Source organism: Silene latifolia, chromosome 2 (assembly GCF_048544455.1).
Source record: "Silene latifolia isolate original U9 population chromosome 2, ASM4854445v1, whole genome shotgun sequence".
In the NCBI taxonomy this organism is placed as follows: Eukaryota; Viridiplantae; Streptophyta; class Magnoliopsida; order Caryophyllales; family Caryophyllaceae; genus Silene; species Silene latifolia.
Genome location: NC_133527.1, coordinates 20472724 through 20487765, shown reverse-complemented (window position 1 = coordinate 20487765; position 15042 = coordinate 20472724). Strand labels below are relative to the sequence as shown.

Below are 15042 nucleotides of genomic sequence, written 5' to 3'. Positions count from 1 at the left end.
TTGCAATTTTACATTTCTATTTTAGTTTACACATAGTTTATAATTAGGTACTTTATTTATATTAGTTTAGCATTATTTCTTTTACATGTTATCTCACCTAGTTTATATAAATCATACAACCATGTTTAACATTCCTTACAATATATTTTACAATTTACATTTCAATATGAGTAGCTAAATTTCCTAGTCGAAGGGCTAGGGGAGCCATGCATAATCAAATATGTAACATGTTAAAATAGGTTGATAATAATATTGTTCAACTGTTTCTATCACATGTTTGTACCATAATGTTTAATCTTTGTTTAAGGCCTTATTCATAGATTAAGTTTGTTCATTCATTCTAAAAGTCGAGAGGCATGGAATCGAATTAGACAAAGCATGTATAGTAGGACGACCTAGTCATGGACGAAAGTTTCTCTAGGACCCGGTCTATGGTTGACACTAATGCCGTAAGGTGGGTGTCTCTAAGCCTAAACAATTGACAATGTTTTTAATACCGAGTTTGACATGATTTTATATTTACCTTTGCATGTGTGACCCGACCCCCTTGGACTCCTTTTTATTATATAACTAGTTTTGTGACCCGTGAAATTCACGGGATGTTTTGTTTTGAGTTTGATGTTTCTAGTGTTTTTAGTAATTGAAATTTTATAAAATATCAAAACATATAGTAAGCTCACCTTATGAATAAGTCATCATTGATTGTGTACTAAGATTACGGGCATTTACATGTTAATATAAAGATCAAAGTCGAATATTGCTATTTTTTCGAAGCTAAATGATGAAAAAAACAAACAAATATAAAAAAAAAATATACATTTGAAAAAAAAAGAAAAAAAAACTATTAGTCATTCACGTTGATGTCGTCAATCTTGTAGTTAGTCTCCAATATATAGTTATTTAAGCTATCCTAGTATTTTACTTCTCCATATAGCCTTCTTTTTGCAACGAATCGACCCTATAATAACAAAAAAGTAACTCAGTAATTAGTCTGAATTAACCAACAAATTAGTGAAATTTGTTTTATGCAATATTATCGTTGTTAACTTAAGTTTCGTCTTAAATAGTGAAAGAAAAAGGGAATGAGAATGAAATCGTAGAGATGTAAGTATATTACCTTTGAATATCTCAACACCACAAATCTTGATAGCTCCTAAATGAGAACAAAACAAACACAAACGATGAAATTGAAAATGTGATGAACATTTCATAACCCAATGGAACTTACATAAAAACTAAATAAATTAGTTAATAATTTTAAAACCTTAATACACTTGGCTTGATGTTAATAGAATGATAGGAAACTTTAGTGATACATTTAGTTCTACTGACGATAGAGATAAGAAAAATTTTGGCTTATAAATTGTCTTCCATCAAAAATATATAAAGAATTGAGGATGCGTTTTATGACTTTTGAGCATCCTTTTTTTCATTATTATCAAAATTAATATAGGTATAAATATGAATCAAGGTTCATGACTTTTGAGCATCATTTTTCATTATTATGAAATTTAATATAAACATTAATAAGGAATTAAGAGAAATGAAATGTATAAGTTTTGCTTGATTATTATTATTATTATAATTTTTTTTTTACAAGATCCACTTTACAGGAGATTGATTTAAGATGTTGTCTTATTATGTAATTAAAATATGACATATAAATGATGATAGTTAGTTTTGCTTGCCTTTTAATTAGATTTATATATTTTATATCTAGATTATTGAGTTATAGATTTTTCTCATTATTATGAAATTTAATATAGACATAAAGATGGAGCAAAGGAGAAATGGAATGTAAAATATTTGCTTTATTATTATTCTTTTTTTTTTTACAAAATACACTTTGCATAAGAGTGGTTTAGAAATTATCTTATGAAATTTAAAATATGACATTCAGATAATGGTAAATAGCTTGACTTACTTTTTAATTATAGATTATAGTTTTATAAATTCAATTATTATTCCATGCATGTCAAAAATGAATAAGAATTAATGGGGTATGAAAATGTCATGTGAAATGAAATTGAATGTTCTAAGCTACCCTTTTAATTAGATAGTATAGATTTCATGCAATGTTATTGATAATTGAGTATGTCATATTCCTGCAATTTCAATACAAATACAAAAATAATAACTAAATAATATTCTTACTATTAATAAATTTAAAACATAATAAGGATAAAAAGCGAAAGAATTCATTTAATTATCTATGTATGTATACTTTACCTACCAACTTTTTGAATAAAAATGAAAATTAAGATTGTTATAATAGTTATATAGGAAACTTTTTGTTATTAATTATTGATTAATTTCAACAATTTATTCGAGGGAAGAGGAACGATTTTGTGAATTAAAAGGGACATAAAAAAATTATGATAACTACAAATTATAATGATAGTGAGAGAAAACCAAAAAACCATCCTATCAAATAAAAGAAATTAAAAGTTAAAGAAATAAGTAGATTAATAACCAAATTTATGAGAGGAAAATAAAGAGTTTGTATTAATTTATTTTTTGTGTTTGTAATTATTTTTTTTTTAATTTTTTTGTACTTATAAGCATGTGACAGTTTTAAAGATAACTTTTTAATACATAATCTAGACTTTTATAATATTGTATAAATAAATAAATAAATAAATAAATAATCAAGTAATAAATATAGATGAATTAGTATTTACCAATAAAAAATCGACATGTGGATTAAAATTAAATGTTTTAATAAGCCTTTTAACTATATTGTATAGATACAATTTTTTTTGTTTTCAACTTCATTTATTCTTCTTCGTTCTTAATTTCATGTATTCGGTTTTTTATTTCGAATACATATAATACTACTCCATATGAAATATCTCGAAATTATTAACTTATAGTTAATGTGTATTTTTTTATTGTAGTTTTTTTCTGAGTTAATTAAGTTTAAAGCTAATGGAATATGGATGGATTTTTAAAGGAAATAAGTGAATTAAATTAATGCAATGTAATACTACTCCATATGAAATATCTCGAAATTATTAACTTATAGTTAATGTCTATTTTTTATTGTAGTTTTTTTTTTGAGTTAATTAAGTTTAAAGCTAATGGAATATGGATGGATTTTTAAAGGAAATAAGTGAATTAAATTAATGCAATATAATAAAAAATTTATAATCCATGTCATATTAGTTTGCCAAGTCACAATGTTATTGCGTACGTGGCTTTTTTTCATCCCATGTGGCATTGTCTACGTGACTTTTTTTTAGGCTACCCTTTTAATAATGTTTTATAGATTTACACCATAGTTTTTGTTAGTCACCAAGCAAACAAACCAAACCAAAAACGAAATTGATCTTGATAGAAATCTTCCCATAGCATTTCACAAAGTAATTCCCGTTTCCTTGTGTTCGACCTGTGACACCCTCATTTATTGCGGAAAAGTAAACACATAATTCTAGATAAAAACTGCATGGATATGTTTGTAATAGGTTCATTTGGGTAAAAACCTGTAATTTTTAAAATCGAAAACGAAACCTGAACCTGTTATAAAAATATCCAAATGGGAAGGTGTCAAACATGCAAGGTCTAAAATAAATCTCATAAATGAAACATCGCTAAAGTCGCGAAATAAAGTTATACAACTCAAATATAAAAAAGGGAGACATATGTCCCTAAAAAATATATGACATAAAAAGTGTTTAAGAGTCACAATAAAATAAAGCCAATCTAGGTCCCAAGGTTACTTTGCTCGCTAGCTCGTCCATGAACCCCATATAAGCATCACCATACCCGTCGATCGCATTTTATACCAATACGAAAGCCACGGTCAGTGGGGAGTAACTCCGAGTTCTCCCAGCCACGAAATGTCATATTAATGTAACATGTAAACATAAGAATATGAATATGAATAACACATAGCCTTAGCATACAAATGCAAGACAATCATGCTTATCATGTGAACAAGAATATAAACAACACAAAGTCCTAGCATGTGAATACTAGACTGACTCATACTACACTATCATGTGAATCACATAACATCCGGGAATCCAAACTCTATCAACCATAGCCGGCTTGCATCTCACCTTCTATGATTCATAGAATCATCAAACAAGAAAGGACAATATATCTAGAGACATGCATAAGCTCCTAGTACAGTCAATAGTCACTCTATAACTCGAGTCTATACCACGAGGTAAGGTAAACACCCTAGTCCTAAACCTGCGCAGACCTAGCGACATGCGGAAAGCTACCGCATCCAAGACCCATAATCACACACATGAGTACCCCTAAGGAGTCCACCAAAGGGTTGGCTAATACTTAAGCTGACCACATACTTCTAAGAGTACGTCAGGAGGTCATGCCCTAACTTGGATATAAACCCACCAAGCTAAGACATAAAGGCTATTAAGCCACAAACATACACTCGTCAAAGACTATAATGGCCTATCTATGATGAAGGCCGAAATACTCACCTATGACCTAGTCCCAGCTTGAATACTTTAGCCCACACCACACAAGACAAGTAGGACACCCAATTAACCATAAGAGGGGCAAAGAGTCCAAACTTGCACACACAAATGATCATACACACCCTAGCATATGAAAGGCTACGCAAGAGCATATTCAGCTGACAATCCAACAATATATCCAATATCAATAATAATCCAAATTCCAGCTAATCAACAGTACCATAGTCCATGAGAATAAGTTAAAATGGCAAAGAGGCAACAAGACTCAAGCATAAGGCATCCAAAGCATCCAACAACCAACATGTGAAATGATAATCACAAATACCAAGGCATCAACATAAAACATCCAATGACAACCAATCTCACCTCAAAGACAAACCCTCGACCCGAGTCCCGCGACGGGTCATCGGTCAAATCGAGGCTGACCGGTTTAAACCTAGTTTGACCAAACTCATTCGGTAAATCTGGCCCAGCTCAGAGTCTTGGCCTACTTTGGCCCAAATCACAAAATTCATTACAATATCATTCTCATGCAATATTCCAATTTCTATCATGTGAACACTATCAACATAAAGAAAACATTCCAACTTACAAAATAACTAATTCCACAAAATTCTCGCATAATAAAATAGCATAAATCGCCGTCTCACACAAGGGTAAACTTTTCTATAAATTTTAATCGATAAAACGACGCCATTTACTCATACGGACTCCGAATTGAGTGATTCGAGTGGCTAAACCACCTAATTTTTCGATGCCGTTCAATCTGTCATATTTTTGGAAACATTGGAAACTGTCTCGGTCCGGTACTGACGCGTTCCAGCCAAAACACGAACTTGTCACAACATATAATTCCTCATCCAAATTTGTTCCAAACAATAATATACAAATGGGTAACATAAATTAAACATAAGCATACTCATCTTACTCCTTTCATTCATTTATCAACGAGATCGTCTCAAACAACAACAAACAACAACAAACGACAACAAACAACAACAAACAACAAATACAACTACTAATGTGACATTAATTCGTCGAGTGACTCGGAATAGTTACCTTAAGCTAGAAAAAGAGAACAATAACACTTGAGAAAGAGCCCTAGAAACCGAAATCACTCATCATCTTTTACAATATATGAGTCACCTAACTCATCTTCAAATTCTTCACCTATAAGAACAACAAAAACACAATTATTAAGCTTAAATTCGAAACCCTAAAAAGATGAGCCTTAAACAAAAATTGGGGGAAATGAAAATAAAACTTACTAGTAGATGAGGATTGAAGAGAGGATTCCAAATATATAATTTTTATGAGATTTGGTGGAGAAATTTAGGATTTATGGTGGATTTAGGGATTGTAAGGAGGATTTTTGAAATGAATTTGGTGTTTGGTGAAAGGAAGAGATAGATTGAGAATGGAGGAAATGAAAGTTGAAAGAGGTGGCAAAAGGAGGGTAGGTGGCCGGTTGGTCCAAATGGCAAGGGGAGGATGGTCAATTGTTTACGTTTTGGGTTTTGCTTCGACGGTAATTAGAAATATTCGTCGAACGCGATTTCCGAGAATATTAAAGTTCTTAAACACGATTTTACTAAAAGATTAAGTACTCATATGCCCAATATCCAAACTCGTTTACCCAACGACCGTAAGAAATGGGAAAATCCCAATTTTACGACTTTTATCCGAAATCTATTTTATCAAAGGAAAAGGTTTAAATATAGTTTAAATCACTTTTAAACATTTCTAAACTATCACAAATAATTACATTTCTTCAAAATAAAATAAAATTATATTTTATCAAATAAATTTTATTTCAAATAAATTAATATTAAATTAAAATAGATTAAAATATTACTTTTACAATATAATAAAGGTCTTCAAATTTACGGGGTGTTACACGACCCCTATTGCTACATTCATTTGTTGTTTGGGGTATTTATCATTGCATAGGTACACGATAAGCCTATCAATGATCTTGGTGTTTTAGAGGATGGTGGATCTGGTGAGCCTGAATCACCATGCACAAAGTACTTGAATGTTTATCTAAAGAGGATGGCTGAGAAGCGTCGAATATCCGTTGAGAAAAATTCGGCCCCTATTAAATCTGTGGCGAACCAGTCCTTCACCAAGCACAATAAAATTCGTGGCTTATGTGGATAGATTTAATGCTAAGCATTAAGTATGCAAAGGTGTTTTGTATAATTCCTAAATCTAATTCTTTTATTGTTAATTTCATTAATTTTTTTACATTTCGTATCATATAACTGATGGGATTTAACTGTTGTTAGGAATAATATGTAGGATTTGTATGTGTTTCTGTTGTTATCTTTGTTGTATATACACTGTAAAAAATTGTTATTGTTTTGTTATGTTTGTTGTATATACACTGTAAAAAATTGTTATTGTTTTGTTATGTTTGTTGTATTTAGACTGTCAAAAATTTCTGGTTAAAATCCGTGTTATTGTTACTGTAATTAAAATGGACGATTTAATATAGGGCTTGTGTTATTGTTATTGTTTTGATAACTTTCTTGTATTTACAATGTCACAATCTGGCCTATTTTAAGTGTTGTGTTATTGTTACTATAATTAAAATGGAGGGTTTAATGAAGGGGTCATGTTATTGCTAGCCGTGCTCAATGATTATAAAACCTTAATGGTTTGAGACCAGTTAGATTATTTCTAGAGTTGAATGGTAAGTGGCCATTAAATTAAAGTATTTAAGCCACCACATGGTATACAAATGAATGGGTGTGTATGTTCATCTATTTCAATTGCAGTTTGAAAGCTTCATGATAACTGTTCCTTAATGGTTTGAGAGCTTTATTTGTTGTTGTCTTACTCATTACTGTTATTATTTGATGGGCATGGTCTACCTTCATTATGTGTCTGTAGGAGGCTTGAATATTTTACACAACTCAATGATGAGGCCAATAATGCCTGAGAGTTGATGTTGCTCAATGATCAATTTACCTTAATGATATGAGAGCAGTAGGTATGGTAATATAGTGGAGTTGAATGGAGGAAGTATATGTATAGGTAACTGGCCATTAAATTAAAGTATTTAAGACACCACATGGTATAAAAATGAATGGGTGTGTGTGTTCATCTATTTCAATTACAGTTTGAGAGCTCTGTGATGACTGTTCCTTAATGGTTAAAGAGCTATATTTATTGTTGCCTTACTCATTACTGTTATTGTTTAATGAGCATGGTCTAACTTCATTGTGTGTGTGTGTGTAGACTTGACTACTTGACACAACTCAATGATGAGGCCACACGAAGCCTGAGAGTTGATGGTCTATCTTCATTGCATTTTTCTGATTTGTGTATAGTTTTTCAACTGAACATTGCATAAATATGATCTTCAAATTGAACTATGAACTGAACTTCAAATTTAACACTGCATTTGACATTTCATTTCAATTGAAATAGAACATTACATTAAACTGAACATTACATTCAAAAGTAAACTGAAGTTTAATGTTCATTTGAAACATCAGTTTCAAATGAACATTAAACTGAACATTACATCACTTGAATTGACAATGCATTCCACTCCATTTGTCTTAAAAACTTAACCTTCAACATTGTACCCTAGTGCGTCCATTAGGTTTTCAAGTCCTTGTGTCTTCCCTAATCCCTGCATATATTCAATGCACTCTCTTACCAACTCTTCATTGACGACTAAATTCCTTGGTAACATACCAATTGTAGCTAGAGAACCCTTCCCCATGTGTGGAATTGGAAAATTGTTATGCCCCTTACACATCATAATATCAATCATGACTGCTTGCAATGATAAGAACATGTTGTTGAGTTTAGTAGGACTATAATCTATGAATGCATGCATCACTTCATTCACTAGTTCATCCACCGTCTTTGATGCTCTTGATGATTGCAATGACGGTATTGCCCTGAAATAACCAAGGTCATTACAGTTTAAATCTGGTGAGTTTGGGGATTGGAAAACTAATTCAATATTAAACCCATCTGAGTTTGCAGCAGCCATAATGTCTGAGTCGTTATACTTGATATGTGACCTTACATTGTCTTGTTGAATGTAAATGTGCTTGCTTAAACAATCTGGCCACACACTCTTAATTGCTGGTATAACTTGATGGATTAGACAATCTTTGATAACCTATTTTGTGATAGATTCAATGGGCTTAGTTTCCATTGTCCCCTTGGCCTATTTCTGCTAGAACTTGCTGCTGGTACTTCATGTTTAAATGGAAACATGCCTATTTTCCCATCAAATATTAACTCCCCATCTACTCCAAATATTGGCCTAGTTACTGCACACATGAACATAACCTTTGTGATGAACCTCTTTGACTGGCAGCTCCTATATGGCAGCTCCTCCCCTTCCACTATATACACCTTTTCATTGTTTTCTGTTATGAAGAACCGTTTCTCATCCATGTGGATGGTGTTGCTCATCTCATCAAATATTATTTCAGTCACTGGGATTGAATTTAAATCCAGAAATTCTTGTACTTGTTGTTTAACCACCAATGACTTTAGTGAATGCAGTAGCCTTTGTTCTTTGTGTAAGTCACTGAGTTTGGGATGTAGTGGACTTGAATGAGGCATAAGTAAACCTTCATTCACCCATGAATGGACTGTTCCAACTGAAACTCCACAGTTTTTAGAAACCCTCTCCATGGTGTTTCTTTTAGAACTGTCAAGTGATTTGATATGCTCAATGTCCGGTAGTATTCTTTTCCTGTTTTTATTGCCTATTCTTCCACTCTTGACATCAAGTTTTTCTCCTACTAACCTTGGTTTTTTTTGCAAGTTTCCATATATTTGAGATGCTTCAATCACTCAACCTGAACCTTTCTGCTGCCTCTCTGATAGCACCAAATCCAAGCTTCTCATCATTAGTTTTTTTTAAGCAAGTAGATTGCAATTAACTTTATTTCGTTGTTCCTCTGTCATACACTTAAACCCCGTTGGTGTGAAGTTGAAGTTTATTGAAGACGGTTGTGTAATTTGAAGAAGAAAAGTCCTGTAAATTAATGTAAACTTCAGAAACTTTTTTTTTGGATTCTTGTTAATTATGGAGTTGTAAAGTTTTTTTGTTTCTTTGTTAGTGAATGACTTTGTAATTTAAGGAAAGAGAAGTATTTGGTCTGCTTTATGTGTGTGTACAACAGATTTGTGTACTTTCAGCAACCTTTTTCGGGGGGAAAATTAAGTCCCAAAATTTTGGTTTGCTTTTTGAAGTCTTGAATTATTTGGTGGGAAGTTTAGTGTATAATCACTTTGATAATTGGCACACAAATTCTGGTTAATTAAAGCACTCAATTCACTTCCAAATGTACTTTTATTTTTTTTGGTGGAAATGTAAGTCATATTATAACATCATCCCACAACGGGATAATCACCAAGTACAACCTATTCTGTTATGCTCCTTATTAAATAAGAGCCATAACCCACATCAGTCACCTAGCTATTACATCAGACCACATTGTCGACACCAACAAATATCAGACTGTGACATCATGCTATACTTATACTTAATTAGAGCCAATCTGCCATCCTCTTGGACCGCTCTAACTATGATTTTAGGATGCAGTACCCTATTTTCTACACGACACAAATGTACTTTTATTAGTTATTTATTCTGGTCTTAAAACTTGAGCTAAATGTATTATGGTAGAGTGAAGTTGAATGGAGAAAGTATATCCAAGGTTACATTTATTACTCTCACTACATATATGCATTAAATTAATTAAGTCGAAATAATTATGGAATATTATATTTTTTTTGTAAATCTAGCTTGATTTATTTATTTTTTAATAGTTTCCAAAATATAATATACTTATAATATATTTTTTATGTTTAAATAATTAACATCTTTATACTAATTAATATCATAAGTGGGGCATGTTTATTTTAAGGAAAATCACCATATTCCGGTGTTCTCTAAATTTATACTTCAACCAAAACTATATTATATTTACAATGAAGTCTCTTGTTCAGGTCCATCACACAGTGCTATTGATTTAAAACTATATAGTATGATTAATTTGTATAGATTTATTTAATTACATTGAAGTCCCTTGGTTTCTGAAATTAATATATAGTATTGACTGATGTTTTATAGTTTAATTGATAAATTTTCTTATTCATTATCGTAGAAAATGTCATACAAAATATGTTTAGGGGTCGTTTGGTTCAAAGTATTGGAATGGATTATGATATCATAAGGGTATGGAGTTAGAACCTCATACTTGCTCATAAGTGTTTGGTTCGACCTTGAAATGGATATATTAGTAGTAATAGGGTGCAATGAAGTTGGAAACTTGGATGTAGACATGAGTATGAGATTCCAAGGGGTTATAATGAAGTTAGAATCCATTGGGTATCTAACTCCATTCCAAAAGCCTCCAACCAAACACTATAATAGATTGAAAGCATTCCAAAGCTTTTGTCTATAACAAATTTTAGTTCCTCATCGTATACACAAAAATAAGAGTTGTCAGAGCGGTCTTTTACCACCTTTATTATTGAAAGGAAGGGGTCGATTGAGCAGTTGCTCATCGTCGAAATCTCCCAACTCAAAACTCAATTAGTAGTGTACTTTTTGGGTTTTGAACTCGCGCCTTCCACGACGAATGAACAAGACGAGATTTGTCACGAGATTTGACTGAAAGTCCGTTTAGACTTTGAGTCTTATCAAATCGGGAATTTGTGATCGAAAATTGATCGTTTTTTCTGAATTTTATTTATAACTTGAATGAATACTTAGCAATACAATGAATGGTATTTATACTAAAACAATATTACTCTTAATCAATATAAAGAACGAATTTCCTTGTGTCGAGACTCCGAGTTCGACAATCGACACACTCCTACACGCGAGCCTTCTACTTAATTTCATCGACAATCTAAATTGTCCTTATTACAGAGTATTATATTTCTCAGAATTAACAAATTCCCAATAATTATTGATAATTAGTAGCTAAATTAATCCTTTTCGAAATAAACTACACAACTCGACCATGTTGCATGAATATGACTCCAATAATTCATCCTGTTTTCCTACCAAGCTTCGACTCTAATCTCGACTCTGCTTCCTGTCCTTGAACGTTCTTGCTCGTCCCTCGACTCCTACTCAAGTCCAAGCTAAACTCGTTACTTATAGCGATATACTCTTCCATCTCAATTATGTGCGTTTATATTTGAAATATGAGACACATAGACGTTCAAGATTATGCATGTGCACCTTCATTTCCAAATGACATTAATTTCGTCAGAGTCAAGAGTTTAAGACCAAGAAATATTAATTGAATTCTCAACAAGACGAACATTGACCGAACTATAGGTCCTAAAGGTCCCCATGTTTCACAAAGATCCAAAATTTAAGTGCCAATGTATTTGCTTTTACAAATATAGAAAATGGTCCTCAAAGTAAATTCGACTATTGAAGGTAATTAGAAAGCTAAGGATTCTGCACTAGTCTCATGCACTGTCATTCTGCAAACAATAGGTCTTGGTATAGACGGGTAGGGCGAACAGACGGGTAAAGACCTCTAATAAAATGGGTAGGGGGATAAGGTGGGGCACCCCCATGTGCTTCCCACTTTATGGCAAATGAGTATTTTGTGAGAGGAAATGGTATCCGTCTATACGTATAGACGGATAGTGTCCGTCTATAATGAGAATTTGTTTTCTGCAAACAATATGAGTATTTTTATTACAGCATATCAGATGGTGAAAATAAGCATCTTCCAGACCATTTATTTTATTACATCATTTACAGTATTTAAGGTAATTAGAAAGCTTAGGATTCCTGCACTAGTCAATGTTTTTGCATATAGTAGATGGTCCTCAAAAGTAAAATTGACTATTTAAGGTAATTAGAAAGCTAAGGATTCGTGCCCTAGTCCATGCACTATGTCATTCTGCAAACAATATCAATAATTTTATTACAGCTTATCAGATGGTGAAAATGAGAGGTTTTGGTGAAAAATCTTTAGGGTCATGAGCATATTCTAGAGTCTAGACCCTTTGTTAAAAACAATCGGTTTTTGTTTAAGAAGTAAAAAAACGAATGCTTCCGATTTAAACACAATTGTTCTTGTAACAAGGCTTAAGTTTAACAACTGATTAAGTAAAGGCCCGAAAAGCCTGCTAAAAATTAAGTAAAACATAAACGAATTGGGGCAATTGCAGACGATATGAAAATTGAGGAGGTACTAAATTAGCCCAATTCAGCGAGCTTATCTTCATCCAGACCCTGTTCACGAGCCAAGTACCAAATGTCGGATAAGAGTGGCGCAACCCAGAAGAGGGGTGTTGATAGTGGCACCTTCTTCTCCTCTTGTTCGTCTTGGTACGGATAAAAAGGAGTAACGTTGCCATCCTCCATATCAAATATACCCATATCGTGACCCCATTGGTTGCGCGAATGCACATTATAATTGCCACTGCTAACATCGTCTGTAAAATAGATACAGTTGGGTTTAATTCCCGGGGATGAACTAGCTCTTATACAGAAGGACTGATTAAAACCGATGAAAATGGCTCGATCGTTGTTGAGACATGTGACAGGCTCTAAATTGCCTGAATAAACTACTCTAAACACATCGAAATGAAGCGTCTTGTGAGGAACACTACACAGGATAAACCCCTTTGGGATTTCATAGTGCCTTGCAATTAACAAAAGGTCGCCATTCTCGAGGCATACAAGGTAATATCTCGTCTTGCACCTGTTTCTCAAATCCTTCAAGGCCTCACTCCCTTGTTCCTCGAATTCACGCTTGAGCCGATAAACAAGGTTCTCTTTACGAATATTAAACACCATCTTAGACCTCCGCCCCCTGTCACTTAAGACATCGAAAGCCAGGATCCCACTTTCATCAAACATGGCATAGAACAGGCTTCGACGCGTATCGTACACCACCTGGTTGGAATTTTTTGGCAAATTGGAGTTTATTAGCAAAATAATTAGGAAATTGGGGTTCATTCGAAACTATTTTGCCCCAATGGTGTCCACGTCATCACTTTCATTTTTTTTTTCCAATTTTTAGGCAAAGCCGCTAAGTTTCTTAGCGGCTTTGTCTCCTTGTCATTTTTCAGGTAATAAATGCCATAAGCTTATGAAAAATAGAGAAATAGGGAAGCCGCTAACTTTCTTAGCGGCTTTAGTGGTTATTCATCTATAGAATAGGCTGTCATCAGTGTTTGAAGGCGACGGTTTTTTAAAAAAAAAAAAAACACTAATTTGCCAAAAAATTCACCTGGTTGTATGCCAAACCCGGGAAGTGGACATAATCCTCTTGGAGCCCCGTCCAACAATTCGGATCAAATTGATGGGCCAGCCCATCAAAATCAGTATCATGTGTAAACTTTCGAGAAATGGGACAATAAGCGAGTCGCCTGTAACCATCTCCCTGAAGAGCCATGACGACACAGTCACAACCGCGAGGGTCAGCAGACGAAAGAGACAAATTCGATAGATGGTAAATCATGTCTTCAGGCTTTACCAAATAATAAGGATCAAGCTCAGATCTGTCCCAATGGGTGTCGTAATCAGAAACACGTACATTGAAATGAAGAATGTCATTTGTAATCGGATCTCGTCTCACACCGAGAACCAAAGGTAACGTCTCCAAAGAAGGCAGCTCTACAACGTCTTTGAGAAATGGGTTGGACAAGTAGACTCTACCGTCCTTGGCATCAACATAACCTAACCATCCCATTGTCGAAGCGATACACGTGGCTGTATCGGGAACTTGTAGGGTCTTTTTTCTGTTAAGTCTCACAGTTTGACCATCAGCCAGGCTGTAGAAGCAGTCTAGTTTGTCGCCCGTTGTTTCGTCCGAAACTGAGGGTAGCATTAGCCAGGGAGTGGCTGTATTGTTAAGCCGCTCAGAAATGACAATTGAATTTTTTGAACTACACCTACTAGCAATAATGCTATGATTTGCTCTTCGACACGATAACGATAGCGATAACGATGAACTAGAGGGGATTTGTGTACAGGCTGATTTTTGAGCTACTGCATGTGATGTTGCTGGTAGAAACGAAAGTTGTAGGGTTTCCATCTTGTCTTGATTTTCACTCACTCGCCCCTTTGATTATTTGTGTACAGGCTAATTTTCGGGAAGAAATAAAGGATTTGAAAATTTTAGGGTTTTTATGTTGTTAAGAGGACCCGGACTGGGTTTGATAAGTGACGGTTTTATAATAAGTCGTTATTTAATTGCTTTGTGTTTGAAAGTAAAGTGGTTGTTAATACTCCCTCCATCCCATTAATTCGTTTCCTTTTTTTTGGGTGTTGATTTTCGCAATACATATTTTACTCATTACAGTACACTATCGACGATTATATCCCTCTCATTTCTTCTCCCATTTTTCTTTCTCTAACTTCTCTCTAATCTTTTCCCTCTAATCTCTATTTCATTTACCCATAATCCTCTAATTTCACCCACCATGTGATTAATAAACAAAACATTAAGGGAGGTGGTTTATCATCCTATTGTACTACTTTGAATAATGTTGTTTGCGAAATACAAGTACTGCATTTGTACTACATTAATTAAAAACTAAGAACCAAACAATGTGAAAGAGGATTCAT

General features: G+C 33.4%; 2 protein-coding genes across 2 annotated transcripts in view; one reads left to right on the top strand and one right to left on the bottom strand.

Moving 5' to 3' along the window:
• Nucleotides 1–15042, top strand: part of LOC141642402 (F-box/LRR-repeat protein At1g55660-like) — a 97137-nt gene that overhangs the window by 48473 nt on the left and 33622 nt on the right. The window lies entirely within an intron of this gene.
• LOC141642400 (uncharacterized) lies at nucleotides 12317–14697 on the bottom strand. Its single transcript, XM_074451186.1, has 2 exons — nucleotides 13703–14697; nucleotides 12317–13365 (listed from the first exon to the last, which is right to left on the bottom strand). Exons 1-2 carry the CDS (start codon nucleotides 14507–14509, stop codon nucleotides 12664–12666), a joined length of 1509 nt encoding a protein of 502 aa, XP_074307287.1. The 5' UTR covers nucleotides 14510–14697; the 3' UTR covers nucleotides 12317–12663.